The sequence below is a fragment of the Nyctereutes procyonoides genome, unplaced genomic scaffold (assembly GCF_905146905.1).
Source record: "Nyctereutes procyonoides isolate TBG_1078 unplaced genomic scaffold, NYPRO_anot_genome, whole genome shotgun sequence".
Taxonomy (NCBI): Eukaryota; Metazoa; Chordata; class Mammalia; order Carnivora; family Canidae; genus Nyctereutes; species Nyctereutes procyonoides.
In genome coordinates, this window is record NW_026575160.1 from 10,653,883 (window position 1) to 10,672,040 (window position 18,158).

Below are 18,158 nucleotides of genomic sequence, written 5' to 3' on the forward strand. Positions count from 1 at the left end.
TGATGCTGAGTGATGTTTAGCATTTTTTCATGTGTCTTTTGGCCATTTGTATGCCTTCTTTGGAGAAATGTCTTTTCATGTCTTCTGCCCATTTCTTGATTGGATTATTTGTTCTTTGGGTACTAAATTTGGAAGGTTCTTTATAGATCTTGGATACTAACCCTTTATCTGATAAGACGTATGCAAATATCTTCTCTCATTCTTTCAGTTGTGTTTTGGTTTTGTCAGCTATTTCCTTTGCTGTGCAAACTTTTTTAACGTTTTTTTTTTTTAATTTTACTTATTCATGAAAGATACAGAGAGAGGGGCAGAGACATAGGCAAAGGGAGAAGCAGGCTACCCGGACCCACACGGAGCCTGTTATGTTCATTTTTGCCTTTCTCTTGCCTTTGGAGACTTGTCTAGCAAGAAGTTGTTGTGGCCAAGGTCAAAGAGGTTGGATTTTGATGGATTCCTAGGACTTTGATGAATTTCTATATCACATTTAATCTTTAATCCATTTTTATTTTATTTTTGTGTATGACTTACGAAAGTGGTCCAGTTTTTTTCTTCTCCATGTGGCTGTCCCAAGTTTCCCAACACCATTTGTTGAAGAGACTGTCTTTTTTTCCATTGGATATTCCTTTCTGCTTTGTCAAAGATTAGTTGACTATAGATTTGAGTGTCCATTTCTTAGTTTTCTCTCTTCTATTCCATTGATCTATGTATCTGTTTCTGTGTGCCAGTACCATACTGCCTTGATGATTACAGTGTTGTAATAGAGCTTGAAGTCCAGGATATGATGTCACCAGCTTTGGTTTTCTTTTCCAACATTCCTTCAGGGTCTTTTCTAGTTCCATACACATTTTAGGATTATTTGTTCTAGCTCTGTGAAGAAAAGTTGATGGTATTTTAATAGGGATTGCATTGAAGGTATAGATTGCTCTAGGAAGCATAAACATTATAACAATATTTGTTCTTCCAATCCATGAGTATGGAACATTTTTCCATTTCTTTGTGTCTTCCTCAATTTCTTTCATGATTGTCCTACAGTTTTCTGAGTACAGATCTTTTGCCTCCTTGGTTAGTTCTTTTCCTAGGTATCTCATGGGTTTTGGTGCAATTATAAATGGAATCAGCTCCTTGATTTCTCTTTCTTCTGTCTCATTGTTAGTGTATAGAGATGCAACTTATTTCTGTGCATTGATTTTATATCCTGCCACTTTGCTGAATTCCTGTATGAGTTCTAGCAATTTTAGGGTGGATCTTTTGGGCTTTCCACATAGACTTTCAAGTCATCTGTGAAGAGTGAGAATTTGACTACTTCTTTGCCTATTCAGATGCCTTTTATTTCTTTTTGTTGTCTGATTGCTGAGGCTAGGATTTCTGTTACAGTGTTGAACAACAGGGTCATAATGGACATCCCTGCCATGTTCCTAACCTTAGGGGAAAAGTTCTCAGTTTTTCCCCATCAAGAATGATGTTCACTGTGTGCTTTTCATATATGGGTTTTATGATATTGAAGTATGTTCCCTCTATCCCTACAGTGTATGATAAATCCCAGTTGGTCGTGGTGAATAATCCCTTTAATGTACTGTTGGATCCTATTGGCTTGTATCTTGGTGAGAATTTTTGTATCCATGTTCATCACGGATATTGGTCTGTAATTCACCTTTTTGGTGGAGTGTTTGTCTGGTTTTGGTATCAAGGTAATGCTGGCCTTATAGAAAGAGTTTGGAAGTTTTTCTTCCATTTCTATTTTTTGAAACAGCTTCAGAAGAGTAAGTATTAATTCTTCTTTAAATGTTTGTTTAAATTCCCCTGGGAAGCCATCTGGAATGTTTGTTTAAATTCCCCTGGGAAGCCATCTCTCTTGTTGGGAGATTTTTTATTACTGCTTCAATTTCCTTGCTGGTTATGGCTCTGTTCAGGTTTTCTATTTCTTCTTGTTTCAGTTTTGGTAGTTTATGTGTTTCTAGGAATATATTCATTACTTCCAGATTGCCAGATTTTTGGCATATAGTTGCTCATATAATATGTTCTTATAATTGTATTTCTTTGATGTTGGTTGTGATCTCTCCTCTTTCGCTCATGATTTTATTCATTTGGCTCTTCTCTCTCACTTTTTCTTTCTCTCTCTCTCTCTCTCTCTCTTTTTTTTTTTTTTTTTTGATAAGTCTGGCCAGAGGCTTATCGATCTCATTCTTTCAAAGAACTAGATTCCAGTTTCATTGATCTGTTCTACTGTTCTTTTGGTTTCTGTTTCATTGATTTCTGCTTCAGGATTTATTAATTCTCTTCTTTAGGCTTTATTTGCTGTTCTTTTTCCAGCTCACTTAGGTGTAAGATTAGGTTGTATATTTGAGACCTTTCTTGTTTCTTGAGAAGGCTTGTATTGCCATGTACTTCCCTTTTAGGACCACCTTTTCTGCACCCAAAGGCTTTGAGCAGTTGTGTTTTCATTTTCATTTGTTTCCATGAATTTTGTTAATTCTTCTTTAATTTCCTGGTTGACTCATTCATTCTTTAGTAGAATGCTCTTTAACCTCCATGTATTTGAGTTCTTTCCAAATTTCCTCTTTTGATTGATTTCCAGTTTTAAAGTATTGTGGTCTGAAAATATGTAAGGGAATGATCTCAGTCTTTTGGTATCAGTTGAGACCTGATTTGTGACCCATGATGTGATCTGTTCTGGAGAATGTTCCATGTGCACCTGAGAAGAATGTGTATTCTCTTGCTTTAGGATAAAATGCTCTGAATATATCTGCGAAGTCCATCTGGTCCAGTGTGTCATTCAAAGCCCTTGTTTCTGTGTTGATCTTCTGCTTAGGTGATCTGTCCATTTCTGTGAGTAGGGCGTTAAAGTCCTCTACTATTATTACATGATTGTCAATGTGTTTCTTTAATTTTGTTATTAATTGGTTTATATGTAAATGGGTACTCTCCTGTTACAGTCATAAATATTTACAATTTTTAAATCTTCTTGTTGGATAGACCCTTTATGAGATAGTGTCCTTCCTCATCTCTTATTACAGTCTTCAGTTTATATTCTAATTTGTCTGAAATAAGGATTGCTTCCCCAGTTTTCTTTTGATGTCCATTAGAATAATAAATGGTTTTCCACCCCCTCACTCTCAATCTCAGGGTGTTATTAGGTCTAAAATGAGCCTCTTATAGAAAGCATATGGATGGGTCTTGCTTTTATAACCCGTCTGATACCCTGTGTCTTCTAATTGGGGCATTTAGCCCATTTACATTCAGAGTAACTATTGAAAAATATGAATTTAATGTCATTATGTTATCTATAAAGTCACTGCTTCCATATATTGTCTCTTTACCTTTCTGGTCTTTGTTATTTTGGGGCTCTCTCTTTGCTTAAAAGATCCCCTTTAATATTTTTTGCAGGACTAGTTTAGGAATCACAAATTCTTTTATTTCTGTTTGTTCTGGAAGCTCTTTATCTCTCCTCCTATTCTGAATGACAGCCTTGCTGGATAAAATATTCTCAGCTGCATATTTTTCCCATTTAGCACCCTGAATATATCATGCCAGTCCTTTCTGGCCTGCCAGGTAGATAGGTCTGTGGATAGGTCTGCTGCCAGTCTAATGTTTCTACCCTTATAGGTTAAGGACTTTTTGTCCTCAGTTGTTTTCAGGATTTGCTCTTTGTCTCTGAAATTTGCAGGTTTCACTATTAAATTTCAAGGTAATTGACCCATTTTTATTAATTTTTAAGGGAGGGTTCTCTGTGCCTCCTGAATTTGAATGCCTGTTTCCTTCCTGCAGATTAGGGAAGTTCTCAGCTATAATTTGCTCCAGTTTACCTTCTGACCTTCCCTCTCTTCTTTCTTCTTCTGGGATCCCAATTATTTTAATACTGTTTTGCTTTATAATATCACTTATCCCTCATATTCTCCCCTCATGATACAGTAGTTGTCTCTTTTTCTCAGCTTCTTTATTCTCCATCACTTTGTCTTCAATATCAATAATTCTCTCCTCTGCCTCATTTATCATAGCAATTAGAGTCTCCATTTTTTAAACACATCTCATTAATAGCCTTTTGATTTCAACTGGGTAAAATTTTAGTTCTTTTATTTCTCCAGAAAGGGATTCTCTAGTGTCATCTGTGCCTTTTTCAAGCCCAGCTAGTATCTTTATAATCATTATTCTGAACTCTAGTTCTGATGTCGTACTTATTATATCCATACCGATTAAGTTCCTGGCAGTCAGTACTGCCTCTTGTCTCTTTTTTGAGGTTTTTCTGTCTTGTCATTCTGTCCATAGAATAGATGAACAAGAGAACAAAATGCTAAAATAGCAACAACGACCCCAGAGAAATATACACAAATCAGAAGAGACCTGAAACCGAAAAGAAAATTTAAAAAAGAGAAAATATATAATCAAACAACTGAACAGAATAGAGTAATACATCGAGTGTATTTTAGTCACTTTGTTAGAAAACTAGATCCCAAAATTGTAAAGAAAGAAAAACATATATGTAAAAAAATTAAATTAAATACAATGAAAGAAGAGGTTGTAACTGTAAAAATGAAAATTAAAAAAGACTTAAGAGTTGATGGAATAAGAAATTGGAAAAGGAAAAAGAAAAAAATTAGACTGAAAAATCATGAGAAAATACCATGAATTCTATATACTGTTTTCCCCTAGAGCTGGAGTTTCTCAGTTCTGTGTGATCCGTAAACTTGGTTTTAGCCAGACATTCTTGATGAAATTCTGGATTAGGGGCCTGTTGCATTGATTCTCAGATGTCTTTGCCCTGGGCAGAACTGCACAGCCCTTGCCTGGGGGCCAGCCTACGTAATCTGCTCCAGATTGTTCTATGGGGCTTTTGTTCCGTGAAGTCTTTCCACACTGCTTTAGAAGATGAGAATGAAAATGACAGCCTCCCAATCTCTAACCTTGACCCGAAAGCTCAGGGCCCTACTCCTCAGTATACCCTCAGGGAAAAGCAATCAGTCACTCCCATCTCCCTGGTCTCTGTCACACTCTGTGCTCACCCAGCCTGTGACTGAGCATTTTTTGCTCAGGCACACAACTGTTTTGAGTCTCCAAACCCTGTTGACTCCTGCAGTGCACATACCCACTGCTCCTCCCTGTGAGGAGGAAGGAAAGTCTCACTACAGGTCTGCCCCTTGCTAGGCTCTTGATGCAAGAGCAGTCACTTGAACATGCCATGGTTGGTTCATAGTTTATGGCAACACTGAGCAGAAAGCCCACTCCTGAGCTCGCTGTTTGCAGCCAGCTTCCCTACTCCAGTGCTTGGGAACTCTACCCCACTCAGGCACCCCTGTGCCTGTATCTTCCTGTGACCCTGGGGATCCTGACCACACTACCCCAACTTAGGATTCTGTCCCACTTCGCCACCTGAGTGCCTTTCAGACGGGGACATCCTTCACCATGGCGAACTTCTAAAAGCTTCGATTTTGCGATCTCCAGCTATATTGCAAAATTGATAAAGCTGGCTTTCTGGTGGCTGGTTTACAGAAGCTCCCTCCTCCTGCAGTTTATCTTCCAATATAGTGCCTTGGATTTACTTCTCCACACCTCCTACCTTGCAGAAAGTGGTCGCTTTTTTATTTGTAGAATTGCAACAGTTCTTTTCTCCAGTTGAGTTTACAGGTGTTCAGAATGATTTGATAGCTATCTCGCTGAATTCCTGAGACCAGACAAAACTAGGTCTCCTACTCCTCTGCCATCTTCCTCCCTCTCCTTAAGTGGCATTTTAAATTCATCCTTGCAGATTCTACTACCTTCCATAATGTAGCTTCAAAGAATTTGGCTCATCAGTCATCTGTGAAATAGAGGTCAGACGGCATGATTTTTGAAAGACCCCATGGCTCAGGCTTTCAAAGTATATTTTGAAAATGGTTTTTCAAAAGTTTATAAGACTACATAGTAGCTACATAGCTACTATGTAGCAGCACCACTGAGGACCTCCTTTTCACTGTGTATAACAGCATAGTTTTGTCTCAAGTGACAATACTATGTCACTTTTTTTTCCTTTTAGTTTAAAAGAAAAATTGTTTAAGTTAGGATACAGGGGTAAATAGTGGTTGTCAGAGACCAATAAAAAGGCAAATTAGGACTGAGGAGTTTGTACTGTCATAAAAAGTATGAAAATAAAAGTGGCAACTCAGGAAGTATTTTAGCCAAAAACTAAAGATGTCAGTTATTAGAGTAGGATTTCATCAGATTCATCTTAGTTGAAAGCTAGAAGGGCCTCGAGAATCACTCTATTTGTGCATACAGGAGGAAACTGAGATGAAGTGACTACTCTACATTTGCTTAAAAGAATATAACTAAGGAAAGAGTCAACTTCTTTGATAATTGACGTAGCTGATTTATTTGGGATTGAGGCAGAAAGTGAAAGTCCACCTCCTAATCCCAGAGGTTTCTGAAAGCTATCTCCATCCAGTGAGGATAATCAAATGATATCAGTAGGCAGAAAGAACAACAAGTTTAGTAGGTTTGTCCTAGCTTCTTATTTTCACTTTTCCTTCCATTCAGTAAGCTTCTCACATTTAAACATGGCAGAAATAAAAAACCGAGGGGTGGTTAATATGGCTACATTTTCTGACTATTGTAGCTTATTTTTTTCCTTTTCCTTTTTTTTTTTTTTTTTTTTTTTTTTTGTAGGTTTTCCAGGAAATAACAGCAGCAGTACTAGTGCCCAGAATTTTAGTTTTAAGCCAAGCTCTGGGTTTTCCTCTGCCTCTTCTGGAAGTCCTTCTTTATTTGGGAATACTCCAGCATTTGGAGCTGCATCCTCTGCCAGTTCTGCCATCACTACTTCTGTTCCAACATTTGGATTTGGGAAATCTTCAGTCACATCTGCTGCTTCGTTTTCTTTTAAAAGTCCTGCAGCATCTGGTTTTGGGTCACCTGGATTTTCAGGATTTCCAACTTCCATGGCAGCAGGCTCTGTTGGAGCTCCAGGGGCCCCAGCCTTTGGAAGTGGCAGTTCTGTGACTAATTTTGGTAATCTAGGCTCACATTCTCACACTGCTTTTTCCAAGTCATCCAACGACACCTTTGGAAATAGTAGCATATCCACCTCTCTCCCAACCTCAAATGGCAGCACCATAACAGATAATGTATTATTCACACCGAAGGATCAACTAACAACAGAAGAACTAGATCAATTTCAATCCAAGAAATTTACTCTGGGAAAAATTCCTTTAAAGCCACCGCCTATGGAACTTCTAAATATTTGAAAGGACGACTCTAAATACAGAAAAGAACAGCTCTTAAAATTGTCTTGAGTGGTTTGTATAAAATTGCTTTGAGTGGTTCAAATATATACGTATATATGTATACGTACATATACTTACAAGGGATATAAACTTTGAATAATAACTTTAGGGGATTTGAAATTCAATATTTTTTTTCTAAGTCAAGTATATGAAATACTCAGCAAGTTTTTTTTTTTACTTTAATTATGAATGGAACTGAAAAAAACTGTCATTGTGCACTGAATAAAGTGCTATTTTCATTCTATCTCACTTTACTGTCTTACCTTTTAAAGGTTTTGCCTCTAAATTTTTTTTTTTTTTTTTTAAGGAGATCATTTTGGGTTGTTTGGGTGGCTCAGTCAGTTGATCATCTGCCTTAGGCTCAGATCATGATCCCAGGACCTACATTGAGCTTCTTACTCAGCAGAGAGCCTGCTTTTCCCTCTCCATCTGCCTGCTGCTCCCCCTGTTTGTGTTCTCTCTTTCAGGAAATAAATAAATAAAAATCTTTAACAAAAAAAAAAATCATTTCTAAAGCCATTAAGGGGAGAAATGCTTAAGTATTTAGCTTAACAAATCAGTAGCATGACTGTCCTTCACGTTAAAGAAAACTCTCTTAGAGAGATAACAGTTTTTAAAGGGTAAAAACTTCTTATTTTTCAGACCTACAAGGCATTTTCCCCTCACAATTTTGTTTCCCTTCAATTTTGACTCTGATGGGCCACCATTTGAGTTTTGTTCAACAATTTTTTTAAGATTTATTTATTTGAGAGAGAGCACAAGTAGGGGTCAGAGATAGAAAGGGAGAAACAGACTCCCCACTGAGCAAGGAGCCCGACTTAGGGCTCAATCCCAGGACCCTGGGATCATGACCTAAGCCGAAGGCAGACACTTAAACTGACTGAGCCACCCAGGGGGCCCTCTTCCAATTTTAGATGGATTTTTATCTGGGCCTAATTTTTGTATAATTCTATTTATACTTCATTCTATCCCATCAAGTTAGTAGATTGTAAGAGGAATGGAATTGTGGTCTCTTGTGAATAAATAGTGTATGTGGTGGGGTCAGGATTCACCAGCTCTGGTGAGTTTCTTTTAGAATCTCAGATATGGGGCAGCCCCGGTGGCGCAGCGGTTTAGCGCCGCCTGCAGCCCGGAGCGTGATCTGGAGACCCTGGATCGAGTCCCACGTCGGGCTCTCTGCATGGAGCCTGCTTCTCCCTCTGCCTGTGTCTCTGCCTCTCTCTGTCTGCAAATCTATGAATAAAAAAAAAAAATCTCAGATATGTTTTGATCTCCCTATGCTCTCAGATTGAAAGAGTAATATCTTGTATATCTTAAATATAATTGATCCAAGAAGCCAAAGACTTGTCATGAGTTGAGGCATATGTGTCAGAGTTCTGTTCTCTCTCAAGCCTCCATAATGACATAGCTCACACTACAGAATAGTTACATGATACAGATCTGGTATAGAGCTGAATTTTTTATGTGAAAATAGAACCTTACCTAATAAAATATATGTACCCCAAATGATTTTCGTATTTATACAAAGAATTCGGTCCTCAGAGGATCCAGATTCTATATTCTTTCAAAGAACTGTATGACTCCCTGTCATACAGTTTCAAAGAACTGTAGGACACTTCTGGAAACCCAAAATTTGGGTTAGAATCTGTACCCAAGGGATGTGTGTTTGAAACCATCCTTGGTGTAGAAAAGAGTAAAAAGATATTAAGTTCCTGCTTTGGTCTCAAGCTCTAAAGGCTTTCCAATGTTTATTCCAACTTAGAGTTGACTCCCAGGATTTTCCTACCCGATGGAGTGAACCCTTTGCTACCAGGCTTACCAGTCCCCTATGAGTCCCAATTGAACTTCCCAGTAGTCCTGGAGGCTCCAAAGATGTAGATTAAGGACATAGTTGTAGGAATCAGGACTAAATTTGCCTGATTATAAGCATCGCATGAGGTATTTGTTGAATTCCCTATTTAGAATCCACTAGGCTAGGCCTGGGGATGTGTTTTTTACCAAGTGTTTCATGAGATTCTATAAAGCAAGTTTGGGAAATAGGAGCCTATCTAGCTGCATTTAGGCTAGTAATACGCAGTTTGGGAGTTTTGTTGTAATTGCCAAGTCTATTTTTATGTGCTTGTGTGCTAACACCCACACAATGTGGTGAACTTAGATCAAGGTGGTCAAATAGTGTAGTTGTCAAAAAGCACAAATAAGTGTGGGCTATTTAAAAGTGTGAGAAACTAAAGCAAGTTCACAAAGTATGAGACACATGGGTGGCTCAGTGGTTGAGTGTCTGCCTTTCAGCTCAGGGCATGATACCAAGTTCCAGAATAGAGTCCCACATTGGGCTCCCTACAGGGAGTTTGCTTCTCCTTCTGTCTATGTCTCTGCCTCTCTGTGTCTCTCATGAATGAAATAAATTTTAAAAATCTAAAAAAAAAAGTTTACAAATAGAAACCAGCAATATGTGTGCATACCAGAGTGTTATATGTTACCAAATGCTTTTTCTGCATCAACCGAGATAATCATATGGATTTTTGTCCTACATTTGTTAATGTGGTGTGTTATATTGATTTGTTTATTGTTGAACTATTCTTCCATTCCAAACTTAAATCCCATTTGATCATGGTGTATAATCCTTGTAGTGTGCGGTTTACTTGAGTTTACTAGTATCTTGTTGAGGATTTTTACGTTGTTACTCTTCAGGAATACTTTTCTATAGTTTTCTTTTCTTTTTTTTTTAATTTTTTTTAATTTTTTTTTTTTTTTAATTTATGATAGTCACACAGAGAGAGAGAGAGGCAGAGACACAGGCAGAGGGAGAAGCAGGCTCCATGTACCGGGAGCCCAACGTGGGACTCGATCCCGGGTCTCCAGGATCGCGCCCTGGGCCAAAGGCAGGCCCCAAACCACTGCGCCACCCAGGGTTCCCTATAGTTTTATTTTCTTGATCTTTATCTAGTTTTGGTGTCAAATAATACTGGATTCATAGAATAAGTTTGGAAGTGTTCCCTCTTCAATTCTTTGGAAGATTGTAAGGAGGATTGGTGTTAATTTCTTTAATTGCTTAGTAGAATCCTTAAGTAAGTCATCTGGTCTTGGTTGGGAGGTGTTTGACTACTGCTTCAATCTCCTTACCAGTTATAAATTTCTTCAGATTTTTTATTTTTTTATGATTCAGTCTTGATAGGTTGCATATTTCTGAGAATTTATCCAATTCTTCTAGGTTATCCAATTTGTTATTATAGAATTATCCTCTTAATTTTTGTAATATGCATTGTTTCAATTCTAGTTTTAATTATGTGAGTCTTCTACCTCTTTTTCTTAGTCTAACTAGGGCATTGTCAATTTTGTCAATGTTTTCAAAAGACAAACTAAATCCAAATTTAGAAGGAAAGAAATAATAAGGATTAGAGTAGACAATAGAAAAACAATAGAAAAAATTCCAACAAAATCAAGAGTTGGTGTTATGAACTGAATGTTAATGTCTCCCCTCAAGTTCCAAAACTCATATATTGAAGCCCTAATTCATAATGTGATGGTATTTGGAGGTGGGGCCTTTGAGGAATAATTAAGTTTAGATTAAGTCTTGAGGGTGAGAACCTCACGTTGAGATTAATGTTCATATAACAAAAAGAGAGAGAGAGAAGTCTCTATCTTCATGAATATGCACCAAGAAAAGGCCACTGAGACTTTTCAGCAAGAAGGCAACTATCTCAAGCCAGGAAGAGGGTTCTTACCAGCACCTGACCATGGTGGCACCCTGATCTTGGACTTTCAGTCTCCACCAGAACTGTGAGAAATAAATATCTGTTTAAGCCACCCAGTCTAAGATATTTTACGGTAGCTTTCAAGATTCTCTGTGATTTTTGACAGTTTGATTATGATGTGCCCTGGTGTAGTTCTCTTTAGGTTTGTCTTGGAGTTTTTTAATTTCATGAATTTGTATGTCCACTTCTAGTCTCAAATTTAGGGGATTTGTGGCCATTAAGTATTCTTCAATTAGGCTTTGTACTCCTTTCTTTGTTCTTCTGAGGTTTCCATAACTTATGTGTTGTTCTGCTTTATGGTGATCCATAAGACACTTAGGTTCTCTTCTTTCTTCTTCAGTCTTTTTTTTTTTTAAAGATTTTATTTATTTATTCATAGAGACAGAGAGAGAGAGAGAGACAGAGGCAGAGACACAGGCAGAGGGAGAAGCAGGCATCATACAGAGAGCCTGACATGGGACTCGATCCAGGGTCTCCAGGATCACGCCCTGGGCTGCAGGCGGCGCTAAACCGCTGCGCCACCGGGGCTGCCCTTCTTCAGTCTTTTTCCACTTTGCTCCTCTGCCTAAGTGATTTTGGAAGTCCTATCTTTGAGTTCACTGATCCTTTCTTCTGCCTTGTCAAGTGTGATGTTGAATAGTGAATTTTTCAGTGCAGTTATTATTGTTTTCTGTTGGGTTCAGAAATTTCTGAATTTCTGTTGGGTTCTTCTTCATAATTCTGTTGTATCATTGATATTCTCAATTTGTTTATGCATTATTTTCCTGATTTTATTTAGTTGTCTGTCTGTGCTCCCTTTGAATTCATTGAGCATTTATGATGGCTATTTCAAATTCTTTGGCAACTCATAAGTCTCCATTTATTTAGGGTAAGTTTCAGGAAATTTAATTTTTCCTTTAAATGAGCCACATTTCCTTGTTTCTTTGTATGTTTTGTTATCTATTGTTGGGATTTTGGCATTTGAAAAATCAGCCATTCCTCCCCAACATTACAGTCTGGTTTTGTACAGTAATGACAGTCTCAGTTCAGCGCTGCTAGAGATTTTGGAGATTCCTCAAGCCTTTTCTGGGGGTGTGTCCTTTTTGGGCTAACCTAATTGAAGAGGTTTGCTTATTTCTACTCAGTACTCCCCACCAATATTTGCCTGCGCTACTGTGGCCTCACTGGTGCTCTAGTACGCCATGGTACTGGAGCTCCACCTAGTATCTACTTCTGGTACTGCAGACTCTGGTGCCATGAACTTTCCTACCAGGCTTTAATGTGGTTGGCTTTGCACTCACCTGGAGTATAGGATCTCTTCACTGGGTTCTAGATTTTTTAGACAGTTGGTCCATTCGTTGCTGTTAAATCTATCTCCATAGGTGAAGGAGGGTGGAGGACTTCCTATTTCATCATCAATAGCTCTAGTTTTTATGACACTTTATAATGTCTCAGACAATATCTTAAGTACTTTACATCTGTTAGCTAATTTAACCTTCATAACCCTATGATCTGGGTACAATTATCATGATCCTCATTTTCTAAGTAAGAAAATGACCTATCCAAGGTCACTCAACTAGCAAATGATTAAATTGGAATTCAAACACAGGACTTACAAGTGGATGTTTTTAAACTACCATGCTATATTAGATTAGATTATGGGATTTTTTTTTCCTTTTGCTTTTTTCTACAATATACCTGTATTACCTTGGCAATACATGTTATCTCTTATTTTTCTTATAGACTTGTAATTTGTAGGATGGAGCTTAGCATTTTTATATGGCAAAGGCTTAATTTTAGCAGGATTAGTTGCTGCAGTTAAATTCATTCCCCTAAAATTCAAGATAAATGAAGTACTCAGAAAGTACAAACTTCTTACCCCTTACTCCCTCCATAAGCTTCCAATTCTGTTTCTCTTACCCTCAACCAAGGAATAGTGTAAGAAAAAGATCTTCCAGTTGGAGTGATGGTAGGCATTTCTCCTTACTCCTTTCCAGCCCCCTTCTTTCATCTTTCAGTTTTTCCTTTCCACTTTTCCTTCCAGTACTTTAAAAAAAAGAAAAATTGAAGGTTTTAAAAATGTGAGGGGATCTTTTAAGAAGGATGCTTTAAAGTATGAATCAAGGATGCGTGGGTAGCTCAACAGTTAAGCATCTGCCTTCGGCTCAGGGCATGATCCTGGGGTATAGGATCGAGGCCCACATGGGGCTCCCTCCGAAGAGCCTGCTTCTCCCCCTGCCTATGTTTCTGCCTCTCTCTGTGTCTCTCATGAATAAATAATCTTTTTAAAAATGTCAATAAAGTATGAAACAGATGGAGGAAGATACTTTCTTTGATCCACATATTAGTTTATGTTGAGAATTATTACATAAAAAGAAACGTAAGTGGTCCAACTTCAAAAATACTCATGAAAGACAAATTAATACAAGATACCACTTCATGCCCATCAAATTGGCAGAAATTAATGCCTGATGATAAGAGGTGTTGAAGAAGATATAATACTGTATAGACTCTATGAGCTGTTGTTGATACAGGTGTGTGTTGGTACAAGCATGTGAGAGAGCAACTTGGCAATATCTAGTAATGTTGATGCACACATCTTACAACCTAGTACTTCCACTCCTCTATAAGACCATTGCTCCTCAAAGTGTGGTCCTGGGACCTGCAGCACCTGTGAACTTAATACAAATGCAGAATCTCAGGCCCCATCCCAAATCTATTGAACCAGAGTCTGCCAGTTAACAAGATCTGCCAGATGATTGATTGTATGGTCCTGAATATATGAGAAGCAACTGTATGTGGGAAAACGTGTGCAAATCTATACACAGTATTGTTTGTAGTAGGAAACCATTGAAAACCACCAGTTCCTTCACAGGGTAACAGATACTTGATAAAATAGGATATATCTGTACAATTTGAATTACATGTATAAACAACCAAAAAAGCACAGGTACAAAATATGTATTGTATACCATTTAAAGTACAAAATGCAAAATAGTATTACATATTATTTGTGAATATATAAACATAGTAAAGGAATAACAGCATGAGAATTATAAGAACCAAATTCAGAATAGAGTTTGATTAGGGTGGAAATAAAAGGCATGAGATTTTGGAGACACATAAGGGTGCTTTATCTTTGTGACATTTAACCTAAACTTAATATAACTGGTAATATTTAATAAAGTGGATAATGAGTACATAGTTATTCATTGTTATTTTCTATACTTCTCCACATACTTGAAATAAGTTATACATGTATAAAGATTTAATTTTTTAAAAAAGATTTTATTTAGAAAAAAAAAAAAGGAATGCCTTCTTTTCCACCCTAAATTGTAAGTTATCAAGTAGCTTTTAGATTTGTGAAGTAATCACTATGAATCAACTGGTTTGTCAAATTGTATCCAAGTCTTTTTGATTAAATATGCCACCTTGGTGAAACTTGTCTTCAAATATTGAAGCACAGAAAGGAAAACTGTGGATGTAGACAATGTAATTTTTGCTGCCATCCTGATAAAATGTTTAGGGTACACAGTCAAATATTTGTGGAGCAAAATGAAAATTATATTTGATACACTAGTTTGTCTTTCTACTTATACCAGACAAGGAAGATAATCTAGATTCTACATGTTAACCAGTTACTCTGAAGCTCTTGTTTTCAACATGTCATCAACCAGCTGAAAGTCTCGTCGTTTCCTTGTCATTTATAATGTAAACAGTATTCAATCCCTTCCATGGTGAAGCAGAGGAATAGAGAGATTCTCTGCCATTAATGTTTCTTTTGACATAGTGATTGTCAAGCTTTTTCTATTTGGAAAGCTTTTAGTGACTGCATGACTCACATCTCCTTTCCACCAGGAAAAAAAAAAAAAGGTCGAGTGAAGACATTACTGAAATTATTTAATCCAGAAGCTATTCAACTCAGGGATATTTACATAATTCAGTAGAGAAAACACAGTCTTGTATAAGAAGAAGATTGCCTGATTTATTGGAATTGTTGTTCTCTGATATTAAGGACCTACCAAATGCAAATGCAACACAGAGGATTCAATCCTAAGGCCTACTGAGCAGGTTTGGAAATGATCCTGGAGAATTATGGATAGTTCCAAACAAAGTGTCAAGTCTCTCAAGGAGTTCATCATCAAGATGAAGACCATAATCAAGTCATTTATGTAAATTCAGGTGGTAGCATGTATACAAAGGCATGCAATGAGGACATCAGAATGCTAGAGTAAAGAGAATGAATCATAAGGAGCCATCATCAGCCTGTGGTAATTTCCCAGAGGAAATGAATTTTAATAGTTTTGAGATGGAAGTGAAATCATAATGGGAAGGAGAAATAGCCAAAACAGTCAGAAGTGAGCTTTTAAATAGAGGTAAGCTGAGTCCAGGAAGATTACATTTACTTTATTATATAGAGTTTGAAAAGCTGCTTTATCTCTTTAGATAAGGAATCTTTACTAACTGGATGAACTTTGGCAGGTTAACTTTTTCAATCCTCTTATCTGTAGAACAGGTAATGTCTACCACCTAATGGATCAGTAATGAATGTAACATCCTTAGCAGAGAAATTATGCTTGATAATTCCATTAGTGAGCAAAAATAATGTTTGTTGACAATAGGGAACTCAAACCACATAGACATTCATAAGAGGAAAATTATTCTCCACCCACCCTATAGCATTGTTTTTAACACTATTGTGTATGTTTCTCTCATTTTCATACTTTATGCACATTCTAATAGTTATTATCAGTGCTATCATACTATTTTTTCATCCTGTCGCCTAACCAAGTATTTGACCAAGTATTTAGACCAAGAACCTTCCAAATCAGCATGCATAGGCTTACTTTGTTATTTTTAAAGATAGTATTCCATTGTGTGTCCATTCCTTAATTAATTTAACTATGCCTCTATTCATTGCCAACAATGCTTCAATAGGACATTCTAGAACATATAGCTTTGCTCCATTATGCAAGTGTTTTGTAAGAAGTGAAAATGCTGGGTTGAAAGTATAAATACTTTTATTTTAATAGACTGTGTTAAATTGATCTTTGAAATGTCTTACTGATTTATCTATCCCCTCCCCTCCCCCATCCTCCCCACCATGTGGGTCCTGAAAACAGAAGACATAACCTACTTCTATTTCAAAGGTAGTGAATTTCTTGTCATTGACTATATACAGCAATAAGAGCCGTGAGGACTCGGGGCTAGATCAGCAATCTTTCCTCAATCCCTTCCAGTGAGCTCCCTGGATCCCCTATTTTATGGACAGTGCTTCAGGTTTAGTGGTTTTTTTCCATCAAAATTAGACCTAGAGAGATTGGATTTCCAAGTGCTCTGAAGACGCCATCTATCCTGTAGATAGGTTTTCATAATGTTTGATGGCTGAATGTACAAGCCTTTCATTGACCAGAGAGATGAATCTCATCAAAACACAAACTAAAAAAGAAACATTAGTGGAAATTACCCCCCAGGGTAGCTCAGCTGTGGGGACAGAAGTAGGGAGACGTAGTTCTAAGAAACGGCTCCAGCTTTCTCACTGGCCAAGCAGCTTCTCACAAGCCAAACCTGAGACCAAAATGGGCAAAAGGGAAAGGAAAATGAAACTCTATGGGGGGGAGGGGGATCTATCCACAAGTCACTGAGGCACTTCTGGCCTCACCTGTTTCTTCTTCTAGCTTAGACTCCACAGCACATCAATCCAATCACTCTTGAAGATACATAACTGCAATTCCTCTGTATGCCTTCCTCTAGAGGCTTGCCTGCCAACCGGAAGGCTGGCTTCTGTGACCAGCACACTCACCGAGCAGTGTAGCTGATATAGAAAGCAACACTGTAAAGTCATGACCTTAAACATCTCAGTAACACTGCCCAGAAAGCCACAGAGTTCCTCCAGGGGGCTCGGCACCTGCTCCCACCTAAGCCTTTCTCCCTTTCTCCATTTCTTCCTTCCTTCCTTCCTTCCTTCCTTCCTTCCTTCCTTCCTTCCTTCCTTCCTTCCTTCCTTCCTTCCTTCTTTCCCCTACTCCCTTCCTTCTTTCTTTCATCTCTACACCCAACATGGGACTCCAGCTCTCCACCCTGTGGTCAAGAGTCTCCTGGTCCCCTGAACCAGGCGCCCCCACCTAAGCTTTTCCTTACCTTTTTTAAACTGTCTATACTCCCTTCTCTCAAGAAATGACCCTCTTCATCCTCTAGTGAGAAATCAGAAGCCTCAGACGGACACTGGTCATTGTCTTCTGTACTCTGAAGACAACCCTCCACGCATGCTATGGGACACCTCCAGTTGTCCACTCCCCTCCTGCCCTTCACTGAGTCCCGTGTAAACATCACACATACTGTAGCACATCTCTGCTGGGAGAAAACAAATGAAAAATGCTCTTGACCTTGTCTTCCAAAACAAATACCCCAGCTCTCTTTCCTGAAAAGCCACACTTCTCTGAACATTGTTTCATTTGGCCACTCTCCTCCCCCACCCATTCTCACCTCACTCTTCAATCCATTTCAATTTGTCTCACTGCTTATTCCACTGAAACTAGCCTTGCTAAGTTCTCAATACCAGTTAGGCTTCTTTCCAGGCTCCCTTTGCCCACTGAGAATATTCCTACAACAGCTCCAGACCCTACAGCTCTTAACAAGTTAGTGAAGAAAAAGGGTCTCCTTCCCAGGATTCCCAGCAAAATCCTCACAGCCTCTCACTGGCTCTGATCAAGACTGTGTGCCCATCCTAAGTCAGTTGCAGAATACACAGAGACTCTTCTGATGCCCTGACCAAACTCTGATACAAAGGTCTAAGAACTGCATAATGTTCCATTGCATGAATGTATCGTAATTTATTTAACCTCTCCTTTGGTGAAGGACCTTTGAATTTTTCTAGCAATTTTCTAACACAAATAATGTTGTACAGGATGCACATTCTAGGACCTTGACCACCTACTTACACACTCACATAATACAATTCTTTATCAACTTCATCAAGCACATGACTGCTGATTTGTGCTTTTTGTGATTTTAAGGAACTTCCAATCACACCACCAACATGTCACAATGTATGTTCCTGTGACCACTTTGAGGAAGAAGAAGGGCCAGGGGACCCTGGAGGCTGCAATTTCTAGACATTTTCTTCATTGTCATTGTCTTCAGTTCACCAAATGTAGTCCAGCTATTAATA

General features: G+C 38.1%; 1 protein-coding gene across 2 annotated transcripts in view; it reads left to right on the forward strand.

Annotated features, from left to right (window-relative positions):
- The window catches only part of NUP42 (nucleoporin 42), a 31,321-nt gene extending 17,134 nt beyond the window's left edge, over positions 1 to 14,187 (forward strand). For both annotated transcript variants that reach the window (XM_055314690.1, XM_055314689.1), the window contains one exon: positions 6,637 to 14,187. In XM_055314690.1, the coding sequence (XP_055170665.1) occupies positions 6,637 to 7,214 (578 nt within the window). In that variant the 3' untranslated portion in view covers positions 7,215 to 14,187. The remainder of the gene's footprint in view (positions 1 to 6,636) is intronic.
- Positions 14,188 to 18,158: the final 3,971 nt, after the last annotated feature.